Source organism: Ptychodera flava, chromosome 5 (assembly GCF_041260155.1).
Source record: "Ptychodera flava strain L36383 chromosome 5, AS_Pfla_20210202, whole genome shotgun sequence".
Taxonomy (NCBI): Eukaryota; Metazoa; Hemichordata; class Enteropneusta; family Ptychoderidae; genus Ptychodera; species Ptychodera flava.
In genome coordinates, this window is record NC_091932.1 from 12,274,637 (window position 1) to 12,288,275 (window position 13,639).

The 13,639-nt window shown below is 37.8% G+C and overlaps 1 protein-coding gene across 1 annotated transcript; it reads right to left on the reverse strand.

Annotated features, from left to right (window-relative positions):
- Positions 1-4,528: 4,528 nt before the first annotated feature.
- Positions 4,529-12,899, reverse strand: LOC139133055 (tripartite motif-containing protein 3-like). The gene is made up of 2 exons (XM_070699456.1): positions 12,740-12,899; positions 4,529-7,416 (listed from the first exon to the last, which is right to left on the reverse strand). Exon 2 carries the CDS (start codon positions 7,387-7,389, stop codon positions 5,143-5,145), a length of 2,247 nt encoding a protein of 748 aa, XP_070555557.1. The 5' UTR covers positions 7,390-7,416; positions 12,740-12,899; the 3' UTR covers positions 4,529-5,142.
- Positions 12,900-13,639: the final 740 nt, after the last annotated feature.

Here is a 13,639-nt window from a genome sequence, read left to right on the forward strand (position 1 = left end):
TATGTTTGAATTGCTATTTCTACCTTTGTCAATTTTCATAGTTAGTTAGTTAGTTAGTTAGTTTATTATAGTGACATGAGGTCAAAATTACATATTTCATATTTAATCGACCATGAAGCGAAATAACTTCCGCATTGGATTTTTTGGTATATTTATCAGGCATAGATGAGAACTTGTTAGAACGAGTTATAAATGTTTATGTCCTTTAGTATATATTTACAGTGACTAGGTATTCAAGACGTAATAAACGCATCATCTTATTCATAACAAAATCTAATTCGCAAATCAAATGGTTGGTTTCCTTCTTAAGACAATCTGTGAACAATGGTTATTCTCCCTCAGGAACAGCATTATAATATGGATCAAATCACTTGATCTCTTCTGGAGACGGACAGGAGGGCAAGGCAGCAAGTCGTTTCTGTTTAGAAAGATTGCGACCAGCGATATGTTTGACATCACTGGAAGACAGAAATATTGCGAACATTACAGAAGAGATCAGCAATCAGTTCCAATCTCATCAACTGTTATCTAATGTAAGAATTAGTTTGCATAATATCTATTCATCAGCTATAAATCTTACAAGTCTTCTCTTTCAATGGCTTATTTGGGCAAATTTTAAAAATTGTAAGAAAAGCAAATTTGTTCTCATTTTTTGGGAAAGTAAAAAAAATAATTTTTCCATAAGAACTGGGATGCACAGCATGGTGACTTTTTTGTAATGAAGAAAATATGCTTTTTAAATATGCATAGCGCCTTTAAGGTCAATCATTGATGGAAATGAATAAAATTCAAAAGTGTACAATTAGTGATTTTCAGTTGGGTATTGTCTAAAATATTTGACATTTTTGACATAGTTAGCAAAACTTACATTACTTTTTCTTCATGGCGGATCTGTACCAAAGTTACATCTAATTAGGTTAATACATGTAGTACTTGATATCTATTTAAAGTTTCAATAGTAACACCCTACTAATAAAAGTTGGGATGTGTTCACCTATGACACACGGCTAATAGCTTATACAATGTACATTGGCGCCAATGACTGAAAATGTACATGTACTTGACACACATTATTTTTACTATATAATGGATCAGTATAAAAGTAAGATCTCTATGGGATAACACATTTATAGTGCACTATATTATACGAATCAATAGCCTTCAAATAATGTTTTGGAGGTGTTTATCTATGAGACATGGCTTAGCCTACTATACTTTATACATCGGGGCGTATCTCGGAAAACATGCATATACTTTGATCAAATTATATTTGACCCATGATGTACCTGTATCAAAGTAAGATGTCTTTAAAATATACATATATTGCATTTTTATACGAAATTTCAGTTTCAATAATCTTCAAATAAAAATTTTGGGATGTGTTCATCTATGAGACATAGCTTAGCCTATACCTTATACATTTGAGGCTATATGTCATAACATGTACATTTGACAACCTTGTGACTGACCCTGTCAAACCAATGGAAATTGTAAGAACTCAAGAGAGATCTGTTACGTTTCAATTGTTTTGGAACAAACAAGGCTGCAGCCTGTAAATCCAAATTGAAGTGTAGGAAGTGCAGCCAAAAACATCATACTGCCCTTTGTAATGGCGCGGATCACATCATTAAGAAACCAGAAAGTGCATTTGTTACTGTACAACAATAAACTTGCACTTGGCGATTAGAAACATCCCAGTCTTGTTGAAGACTGCTGTTTAACTGTCACCGTGAATGGAAATAACCGTATCAAGGTCAATGTCTAGTCGGACGTTCAGAGTAATCTTTCAGTACCAGTGATTGCGCTAATCTATTCAAACAACAAACACAAGAGACTGACAAAAATCAACTAGACGTCCTTTGGCTCAACTTCTTATTGAATCCATGCCATGAATAACACAATAGTTCATCTTGAAACCGTTTCTTGACCTAACATAGCAATTAAAGTGCTCATAATACCAATAATTTCAACTCCCATGAGAACTCATTTACCAAGATCAGTGCTGGATCTTCTACATTTAAAGGAACTCAACATTGCTCAACGTCTCGGTGGTGAATCAGCAAAAACTGACATTCTCATTGATGCAGACTACTATTGGACTGTAGTGGGAGATGATATTCGTAGAAGTACTGGAACAACAGCCATGTCATCCAGACTTGGATATCTGCTTTCAGGAGCAACCAACATTTAGAATACTGTAAGTACAAAATCGTCTACAACAATGCTGCATGTCATGACTGAGAGTAAGGCAGAACAGGAAATTATGTCGCAAAACTGGGACTTAGAGACTTTGGGCATCAAAGAGAACTACAGCGCTGATATCACCAACAATGTTTGCTTTGAAAAATATCGTGAAACACATTTGGAAGGTCACAAGGGGGGCTAATACCTCGCAACTTTGCCCTGGCGTGAAGAACATTTACCACTGCCCACTAATTATGAGATAGCTTATGTTAGAAGCCAATCAATGGTACGCAGATTACAAAGAGAACTCAGACGAAAATATGATGACACCATCATGGATCAAGTAGCTTAGGGATTATCAGCAAGATGGGTAATGCAGGCCGTTTCTAGGGCCATTACTTGCCGCACCATGCTATCAGGAAGGATTCTGAAACTGCACCCATCCGTATGATGTATGATTGCAGTTGCCAGAAATCATCAGGACAATCAAGCCTAATAAATGTTTGTTTCGGGAGAGGTCCTCGCTTGGTGAAGGATCTTAGAGCCATACTACTACGTTTCCTGGTACACAACATGGGATTAATAACGAGACACTGAATGCAGTTGCGAAGAATGACGAAATAGCAGAGTTAAAGGGTTAAAGGGACAATACTCATAGTATGAAATGGATAACTCAGCCTGGTAAGTCAACACTGTAGAAAAGAACTCGACACCCCTATCACAAAACGTGAGATCACATACACCAAATCAAGTATCTTTGACCCATTCGGATACCTTTCTCCAGTCCATGTTAGTGCCAAGAAACTCATCCAAGAACTGTGGGAAAAAAAATTGTATTTCGAAATACCTGAACATTTAGAGCAGGAATGGCACAAAATTCGAAGCAACCTCAAGGCTGATCTAGATACATAGATAACCGCAAATACATCAACGGATTAACACAAGAAAAGGAATGTGAACTACATGTGTTTTCAGATGCCAATCAGAGTGCTTATGGTGCTGCAGTCTACCTAAAGCACGGTAAACTAGCATCGCTGATAGGGTCAAGAGTCGTTTAAAACATCCGAAGGATGTCTCACTGTCATACTTGGATTTGCTTAGTGTTGTCATAGCAACCAGAATTGCAACCTGTTTGATAAATACACCGACGTTTACTTCAAAACCAAAACGACGCAAGACTCCCATTGGGAACCTGAGGAACATTTCAGTACAGAGAATGATGCAGAAGACCTGTGGATCACTGGAATTCAAGCTGAAATATATGTCAGCGAAGTAGTCGCAACCTTAACGAAAACCTGACAACGAAAGGATGTAAATAACTATAGGAAATTGTGTTTGGAAAAACTCTAAAAGACCAAACTTTCAAAGCCCCAATACTATAGCGTATTTATCATAATTTTCTTCATTTCTCGCTATACTCAATATACCTTGTCGGAATTCCAGTTTTCACCTATTCACAACATTGCCTGTATATGATGTGCAATGATATATATGACAAGCAATGTGAGCATCAACAGCCAATGTTGGAAGGCTGAGCATGTCAGCGAGGTAGTTGCAATATACATTATACATTTTATACATTAAATATTGTTTATTTGTTCTTTATTTCGAGAATATGTTCATAACACCAAAGAAAACAAAAATACACGAAACATCGCAACAAAAACATGAAAAGCTGGAATATTCTTTACATTTAGAACACAAGTAACAAATATGTTTAAAAACAGTCTGAAAAAATCTTGCACCAGAAATTGCTTTGTCGAAATACATCAAAGGATATCGCTGCTTCGATCAGGTGATATTTCCTTTCCATCAAAAGAACATAGAAATTAGAACGGGCCATCCTGTTGTTTACTTTGAAATGTCATGATGCAATGACCGACAAAGGTTTAGGATAAACTTAATTGGAGTCTAATACTGAACAATATTCTAAAAGCGTCGTATGAAACTTTTATATCATTAACACATTTCGCAGTATATGTACTTCAAAGATTAAAGAGTACCGATAAATATGCCTTAAAAACTGAACAAGACCATGTATAAAATTTTCGAATCAAGGAGTTGGCACTTTCATAGAAACTCCTCATTTGTCGCTTGATATCATCGACGTCATTTCCTAAATAATTAAACATAACCCCAAGGTACTAATGTTTCCCTACAATATAAATATATATATTGACGTACATCTAAGAGTCCATGATGCTGTCAATTGACACATCTCCAGAACATTCTCAAATCATGAAATATTACATTATGATGGTCTGAACCGTATACAGCAACAAAGCTGTTTGGAAAACACAGCGCATCAGATATGGTGAATTCGAAAAAAAAGAGTTCGATACATACGACAAATGCATTTCACTTAGCACGTTTAATTACTAATTGAGATTAACTCTGTTAAAAAATACATCTTTACATAAACAAAAAGCTTAATGTTAATTCGGTGGTAGGCTAAATCTGATAAAATTAAAAGTACCCTCATGATCTTGATTAATAGTTTCACATAAAATAAAAGTATATTTCAATTTCAGTGGAGAAAAACTTGCTATGGCGGATTTGTACAAACTTTATTGACATCTCCGTACAAGGGTTCGCTAAGGTTTTACCACTATAATGTTAACGTTGACATGCATATTATTTTCTGAGTGTTAAGCTAGCCGTTGTTCAGCTACTCTTTTCGCACGAAGCGATTGTCCGTCCCTGTGTAGTCTAATTGTAGGGCTTGTGCTCGACACCACGGACACCATCCTGAACCATAATATGGATTGCTTTGTATCATTGGCCAAAGTAGATACAAACTACTCGGTGAAAATGAAAACTACAGCTTAAATATCCCACTAATGAGCTTGCCTGGTACTGCTGTGATTTCATTTATTGGTTGTTTGCAGTTTGTGAGGTCGATTATATTTAGTAATCTGTATTCGGTTTGTGAGATGGTAAGAGGTATGAGGTGGTATTTCACCATTTTTGGGCAAAGACCTTAATGCAGTTATTGTAATTGTCAACTACTGCCACTCTGCAGGGAACATCATTGGTCAGGGTAATGCCATGTGGCGAATTAAGTCCGTCTTTATCGGTATCGATGCGACATACATATCTGCCGTTGTTGGTGAATTTCTGAACACGTCCGTTTTTGAGCTCAGCAATGTACATGTAACCTCTCCAATCAATTGCAACACCTAAGGGTCCGCGTAGATGGCCATCTTCTGAACCACCGCTGCCGATCGAAGACAGAAACTCGCAGTCTGCACTGATCATCCATACGCGGTTGTTGTCATAATCGGATACAAATGCCATCCCCAGGCCATTAATAGCTAGATATGCAGGTCCTCTGAAATGTCCCCGCTTGGTGCCGTACTTTCCAAAGGATTTGATGTGCTGGCCATCCGGGGTAAACTTTCGGACACAGTGACTTTTTTCCTTGTCTGTTCCTGCAGTCTTTCCATCCCAGTCTGTGACATAGACGCTGCCATCTAGAGGACTGATTGCAATTCCGTGAGGGTATTTCAGTTCTGCCTGACCAAAGTATCTATGTAATTGTCCGTTCTCATCACTTACAACCACTCGATTGTTACCTCTATCTGTCATGAAGTATTCCTCCTCTGCTGATATTGCAATACAATAGGGTTTGACTGGGTTCTTGAACAGCGTGACTGTGAAGGCTGATTTGTAATTTCCGTCTTTGTCAATTATTTGCACTCTGTTGTTGTTTGTGTCACACGTGACCAAATCGCCGTGCCGGTTAGCAACTACACCCATAGGACCACTGAATTGGCACTCAACTATGCCAAATTTACCGATATCTGTAACCAATCCTGTCGTTATCGAAACATCAAAAGGTGTTCCTGGTACTACTTGCCCAGCGATTGTTACCGTCACTCGATATGTGCCTTCCACTCGGCCATGTACAGTAACCCTATGTGTTCCATCTCCATTGTCAAAGACACTGAGGTCTGTCCATGATCCCTCTCGTTTTGCAACCTTGGCCATGACTTCTTCAAAAGGTATGACCAATTTTCCCGCGCTGTCTCTGGTCTTGATAATGACGTCAACTGAGCCGCCAGTGAAAAGCTTTCTAGGAATGTTTTCAACTGAACAGTGCGGAACACTCACTTTGGATGGTAACAATCCCAGCATTCCACTCTCGTTGTTGCTACTCTTGGCCTTGAATTTGACAATTTCTGGTGGTTTGGGAGCTTTTGTTTCTGTCTTGGTCAGTTTGTCTATACGGTTCAACACCTCTTCCTTGGAAGACAGGAGATGGGTGGCACTACCATGCGATATCATAGCTTCAATGTAACTACATACACTGGAGATATTACCATGTTTGAATTCCATATCGTGAACTTGTATTTCAGCTGTTTTCAGTTCTGCATCATATTTTTCTGTTAGCTCCTCAACTAATCTGTGCTGTTCCCTTCTTATCATTCTGATGATCTCGTCTGCTTTCCCTTTTATCTTCTGTTTTTCTTCACGGCAGTATTTTCTCAGCTTGTCTCTGTTGTCACCTGCCACAGATTTATATGCCCTGCTTTTCGCCTCTTTAACTCTCAACTCTGTCAACATTTCTCTCAACTTCTTGATGTAGTCGTCTGCTGCATCCTGCAGCTTTCTATGGGAACATCTTGGATAGCGATGTTCAACGACAGTGCACTCTAAACAGACGGGAATTTGGCAAGTGTCGCAGTAAAACTTGACCATGTTCTCGGGATGATTGCTGCAGTAAACTTTTTGGTCAAACCGAATATTAGCGAACCTTGGTTCGTGGTGGTCACTGTGTACCAAAACCTTGTGGTTCCTTGTGGTTTGAACAGTTTTGTGAATCATCGTGCATGATTGGCAAAAATCTAAACAACAATCAACACATCTGTGAGAGGCGTCACTTCCTTCACAACCTTCGCAGACTCCATGTATATCATCATGACCAGATATTCCTTGACTAAAGATATCGAGCAGCGAGCTGATGAAAAAGCTAGATTTCAACTCGTTTACTCCGCCACGAGATAGTTGACACGGTGTTTTACAAGTAGGACAAACCACTGTTGCATTTTTTGTAAATTTCAACAGACACTCCCCACAAAATGTGTGATGGCATGGCAGGATCTTGGGATTCTTGTACTGTTCAAGACATATTGCACAGGACAGGAAATCTTCACCAATTTTATGCAGTATTTTCAGCGACTGCCTACGGTTTAGCTTTGCCATGATGTGAGATGAAGGGGTGACCACCGCCTAAAAGAATGGAAACAAGATATTGTGCTCAAAGTATAGCTATGTTTACTGTTAATGTTTCATTTTTTGAATAATATAATTATAATGAAATCTCGTTCTCTCGCATTAACATTTACGATCTGAAACGACGAAGGAGGAGAAACACAACAATAGTTTATGCATCCAGAAGTATAGAGAGATCTTTCGTGGTTAAAACGTTTGCAATACAGTTAGTTTGCAAATTGTCCCCTATGATCACAGTCTATCCAGTAGCGAGGGACTGTGCTAAAATAAAGAACAAACTATTTACCATATTCAGTTGTTTGGATTACATAAACAACCTCCAATCTTAGTTCAACAAGCTGTATAAAGATATTTCATTTTCAACAAACAATGATTTAAGTTGACCGGCTGAGCATGACTCAAAGCCGACTGATTTATTGAATACGGTTTCTCGCTGTATAGTGCAACGAGTAGGCAATCATCCCAGTCGAATAGTTTTTCATACACGATAATATTGTTACAGATTTTACAAATACACTGTTATTTGAATATGCTTATGAAGACTTTCAGGAAAGTTACAAGTTTCAAATTAGTCACATCTTGCATTTCGAAGATCAGGAAGAACCTTTCAAACGAATGCGGCATCAAAATTGTAACCCACAGATTACAATTCACATAATTATCCTTGGCTGCTTTCAGCAACTCACGTGTTTAATCCTCAACGACTGACGAAACGGGGGTCCTCATACATCATACTGGTATAACGTTTAGATTTGAGGATCCTCAGAGTTAACACAATGGCCATTATGTTTTTTTCCTCTTTCTACAGTTACATTTATCCCTCGACAGAAACATTGCATATAGTGCACAGTGCGTTGAGCTGGCTCTGTATTTCACATAATGCACGGAGAAGAATAAGTAAGTATATTTTTTCGTATAACAAACAGCAAAACAGATTAATCTTTGTCAGAGTTACAGCTGTAGGTCTTTTAAGGTGATCGAAATTAAGGTCGCATTTCATACGCTTGTCATAATCGGCGAAGTTTAGGACGTCTTTCATATTCTTGTCATAATCATCCATTTTCCCGCCAAAATTAATATTTCACGCTTCTTAGTTTTCTTGGCTTTCATGTTTCAATAATTCTGCTTTGTTCTTATCGATTCACATTTTAACATTTCACCTTTCCATAGAAATTAACGCCCTTCGACGCTATAAATCCCGTGCTTTTCCAGTCGATTGGGACTATGACAGTTGTCGTACGAGAAATACCAATACCAACTCAACAACATGGCAGAACTGCTTAAAACATATCCGGTAACTTATCGTTGTCATGTACAAACTCTGATCACTACCCAATGTTCTTATTATATTGCAACCATTTGTCATACTGAGCTTTTAAGTAAAGTGTAATGCATTCGTGGGGTGGGTCTGAAACAATAGTATTGTAATACTCACAGAGAGGTGTAAATTAAAAATGATGAAGCAAGTTCAAAGTGGCGGTATTGTAACCTTGCATTATGTTTGCGTATCACATTCATAGCTATGTATTTTCACCTTTACTGCTATTGTTATTTGTAGTTTACATTTGTCTACTTTTTTAGTGGTGTGCATATTGTACAATAGCCGAGTGTTTTGGTTTTAGTCAGAAAATCTATTTTCGCCTCTACCAAATTACTAGATTACAGATATGACAATCACGTATCGCCATCAGTGACAATTCTCGCTACCTTATGCACGATTTTGCTGTCGAATTGAGTACGAGCAGTCTCAGGATGTCGGCCATGTTTTCAATGTGGCTGATTTCTACTGATAAAATATAATAAGATTACAGAAGCAGAAGTACAGTGTAGGGTTATACAGGCATTTAATGCCATAAATGCCTAAAAATAAGAAAAGATAAAATGAATTTAGCTAGTTTCATAAACAAACAAAACTTTTGCGATGACCGATGATGACAGCGATTAAATTTGTGTTGAAATATTTATGAGACCACTGTCTCAAACCGTTGTTGAGATGAGATGTCGACTGTTTACAAAAAATGCATTACAGTATCATGTAGTTCCCCCTTTAGCACAGGACATAACTTATTTATAGTAGTGACAATTCGACCAGGTTTTCTCTCATGGTTGTTTGCCATTTGAGAATATCATTGTTAGAAATTTCGAAAAAGGTTTAAGGCACACAGAATGCCTAGTCTTTATTTCGTCTTTAAGCTAAGTCAGCGTGTTTTTCTTGTTAGTAAGGTTTACGAAAGGGCTCTACTTATCTATTATGAAGCTGACGGCAAACCAAGAGATTGTCACAAGAAGACGTAAAAAGTTTTCCATCCGTAGGCCTACACACTATTTACTATCATTAATTTCTAGAGGCGATACGAGCCTACTTATTACCTGCCAAAGATGTGAGGATTAAAATGTGAATAGCAAGCATGCATTTTATTATTATGAATTACACTGTTTCGAACTTTCTTTTAACGGAATACACTTTTTTATAACCCTCACCTCCAATTGAACCGACATAGCATTTTGAAAATGAGGACATTTTCAATTTTTTAATTGGTCCTCGTCAAAATCTGCAAGATTGGTGCAAAGATTAATACTTCGCGCTCTCGATACATCACTCGTACTTCCACTCGAGTTGAACGACAACGATAATGCTGCCACGAAATACCAGCACAGAATCAAAAACATGGCCTTACTAGTCAACATAGCACAACCCACGCACCCAGTAACTTTTCATTGTCATTAAGGAAATCTGCGCACCACTTCCATATCTTTGTCATATTTAGCTCTTACTAATATCGTTTATTCGTTGCGTAAGTCTGAAAGCAATAGAACTGTTGCATACAAAGAGACAAGTGTAATGTGATAGGCAAGGTCAAAGTCGGGCTATGGTAATACTGCGGCTTTCGTTTTCACAAAGCCACATCTCACAGAAATAACTGCTTCTGTGATTCTCACCCCATTGCTTGACTGACTTGTACGGCCGTGTAGAGTTTAACTTTGTCTATTTCATCAGGTATCGTGACCGGGTCTGCACGCTCCGGCCTGACGGCCGTGACGCACACCAGCCGTTAACTTCCTGTTGGATACTCTATACACACGTAGATGGTCTTTCGTTTAGTCTCTTATCAAGATTATCTTAATGATGCAATAATTTTTCCAGAGAGGGAATGGTCTGAAATATGAAACGCTGTCCAACTTTACTGTCTTCAATGATTTGACATATTTTTTAAACGTGAAATTGTCGTGAAAAAGACAACGCGTTTGTCTTCGTTTTTTTTAATATTAAGACTTTACGTGATTGCAAAAATCTCGTAGATGTTAATTTAAATAAAACTCACTACTTTGTAGATTTTCTTTTGTACATTGACGTTCAGGTCCAGATACCCAGGATGTACCCTCGTCTTTGTTTTCCAGCGACAACAAAAAGTTAAAAAAGTAAAAGGGGCAATAAATTTTGAATTACCACTTTACAAATCGAATGCGTCATCTGATCAGAGTGTACTAGACCTTGCTTTACGAATTATTCAGACTGTCTGATAGACTGATAGTCGCTTATCTTATGAGTATCGAACAGGGATTGATACCTATCTTATGCGAGTCACTTTTACACGACTTGGCTACCATCAGCTGACTGAAGTGTGATTGGCTTGAAAGCTATAGCATTGACTTAGTTGCATGTGCAACGATCTCTAACTGCGTAATCGGTTTCGACAACCTGTCAGAACAAAAGCTTGAAATAACACTACAAATGGGTACTGAAACTACGATTTTATTTTTAGCCTTTTAAATCAACCGGAAACAATGACCGAAAGCTCTATACGTGTGTGTTTTTCATATCTTTAATTTATTTTGATGGATGTGTATAGTCATTCGTTTCGTATGCCACTGCACAACGCTCTTTGCAAATCTTAATTTAAATATATAATGATAATCATGCGTTTCAACAAGTCTATATGTTGACACCCCAGCCCCTTACCCCCGCCTTCAGGATGAGGACACCACAGCGCTGCTTTATGAGCATATTTAATGCTCATTCACTCACTTGAAATGTCCATTATCTTCAAATGTCCATAATTGGCAGTCAAGAAAATGGAATCGAGATTTACAAAGCCGCAGAATCTACAAACATTTTCAGTGTTAGCCAATGTAACTTAACAAATGAACAATAACATCCGTTCGACCAGATACAGTGGCAAACTTAACCGCTTTAATGAGTAAGGCAAACACATTTTACTGCTCCGCTATTTCTGAAACTCTCCATTTCATATGGCCAATTAACATCACATCTGAGTCCCATGATATTGTTACTCTCTCGTTTGTCGCTATTTCAGATGTACAGTCATGACAGTTTCCATTAGTTTTGCAAGTGATTTATAGTCTTCTGTTCGACAAAGAAATCGTTTAAATTTAATACTTTTGTAAGACGGCGTTAACCAGTACTCCTTAAATGTATGCAGCCTAAATATTCCGTTAAAAAGTTTTCGTTTCAGAGGAAAATTACTGTTTTGAACTCTCAAAGTACGGCAACCAGTCATCCAGCGAAGGCATCACAGTCCGTATAACCTGGCTAAATCCCCTCCCTTAAAATGAGCGATTCAATAACTTAGTTAACTTAGTTATCTTTCTGACCGCGATTCCTCCGCACGCTGTAAAGTTAATGAAGCACTCGCACATATTTACTCGCTATCATACATCGGACACAAAGTGCATCAAAACGATGTAAACACCAATAAACTGGACTTTAGATAGCCTTTGGGACAATTCTGTTCACCAGCAGAACTATAACAACATAGGGCAGATAATGCGGCGACACAATTTATATTTATCGTCTTTTTAGTCCACAAGATCCAACTCCCAAAATGAAAACAGCAGAAGGGGCATGGTTTGCATTCAGGACACGAACCAAGATGTGTTTGGTTTGAATTTTTAGCAATAAAGGTTCTTCTAAGTGCAACGGGAGGAGAGAGAAACTGTGGTTTTATTTTTGCAAACACCAGTATCACAGCTACTTAACGTACCGCTACGATAACTGCACCAATTTAAGGTATCAGTGTTGGAGTTCCGGCAGTGAACGATGCTATCTAAGCATACCCATACGCCAGTGCCATATACGCATAATCTTAAGTATAGAGATAAACTTTCTCTGTGATAAAGCTGATTTTAGCGGCAAAGTATAAATTAAGTGTCTTTGATCGGTTGAAGGTGAGTCACATGAAACAGAAATGTGTCTTGAACACGATAAATGTAAAAAACTCAAATAGCCACCACGCTCCGTTCGCTAGAACAGACACTCCTACTTGTAGAACGCTCTTCCCCAAATAAAGTAGTACATTACCTTATTTCTTCACTGCTCAAAATGTTACACCAATATTATAGGAAGTAGTCATCTTGTCGAAAAATTTACATGTAAATCTTTTACTTTCACCAACAGCCTGGTAATGTACGATGGAAGGTACAGACAACAGTGATGTTCACCACTGATTTCACAGCTAGATAAAATCGTATTATTGTGACGTCACAACTTCACGAGCACATGATCACGTACACCAATAATCTTAAAGCTGTTATAGATTTTTGCCTAGTCTCGTTTAATCACATTCCTTACGGGTTTCACAAATTATTAAACGTAAATTGTTTGAATCTAGCTTTGCGTATAGGTCAAGATAAGGGATGCCTTAACCTCCTCAAGTTAAAAGGTTGATACTATCATTTTTTCATGAATCCAAAATACCCACATTCTCCACCAAATATAGCAATTCCGATTTTCACGTTTTAGATCGCATAGACTGGAGAATCTTTTTCTTTATGATCTATCTATAATAAAGTATATATTGAGGGATTCGATAGAGCACAGATTCTTGAACGGTATTTTATTGCATACGACAAAAGGCAGAGTGGTAAACGAGAGTCTCTGCAAACACCTCATCTTGTGCTGTAAAAAGATGCCAGCTCCTTCTGAACAGCTACGTGCAAATTAAGGATAGAAAGGATGTCCAAATGAGAAATCGTATTGTTCATATGAGGTCACACTGTAGTCATGTTAACATAAACTAAATGTTTTTCAATACTGACTTCAGCATAGAAAATCAAACGCGTACACACATTGTCCTTGCATTTAGGCAAGCGTATGACTTCCTATTAAAGATTTATCCGTAACGGTTGTAAACTTTTGTTTCGCTTGGTTTGGTCATAGCCAGTAAAATATAAATAACACAACGATTGTATGACACGTACA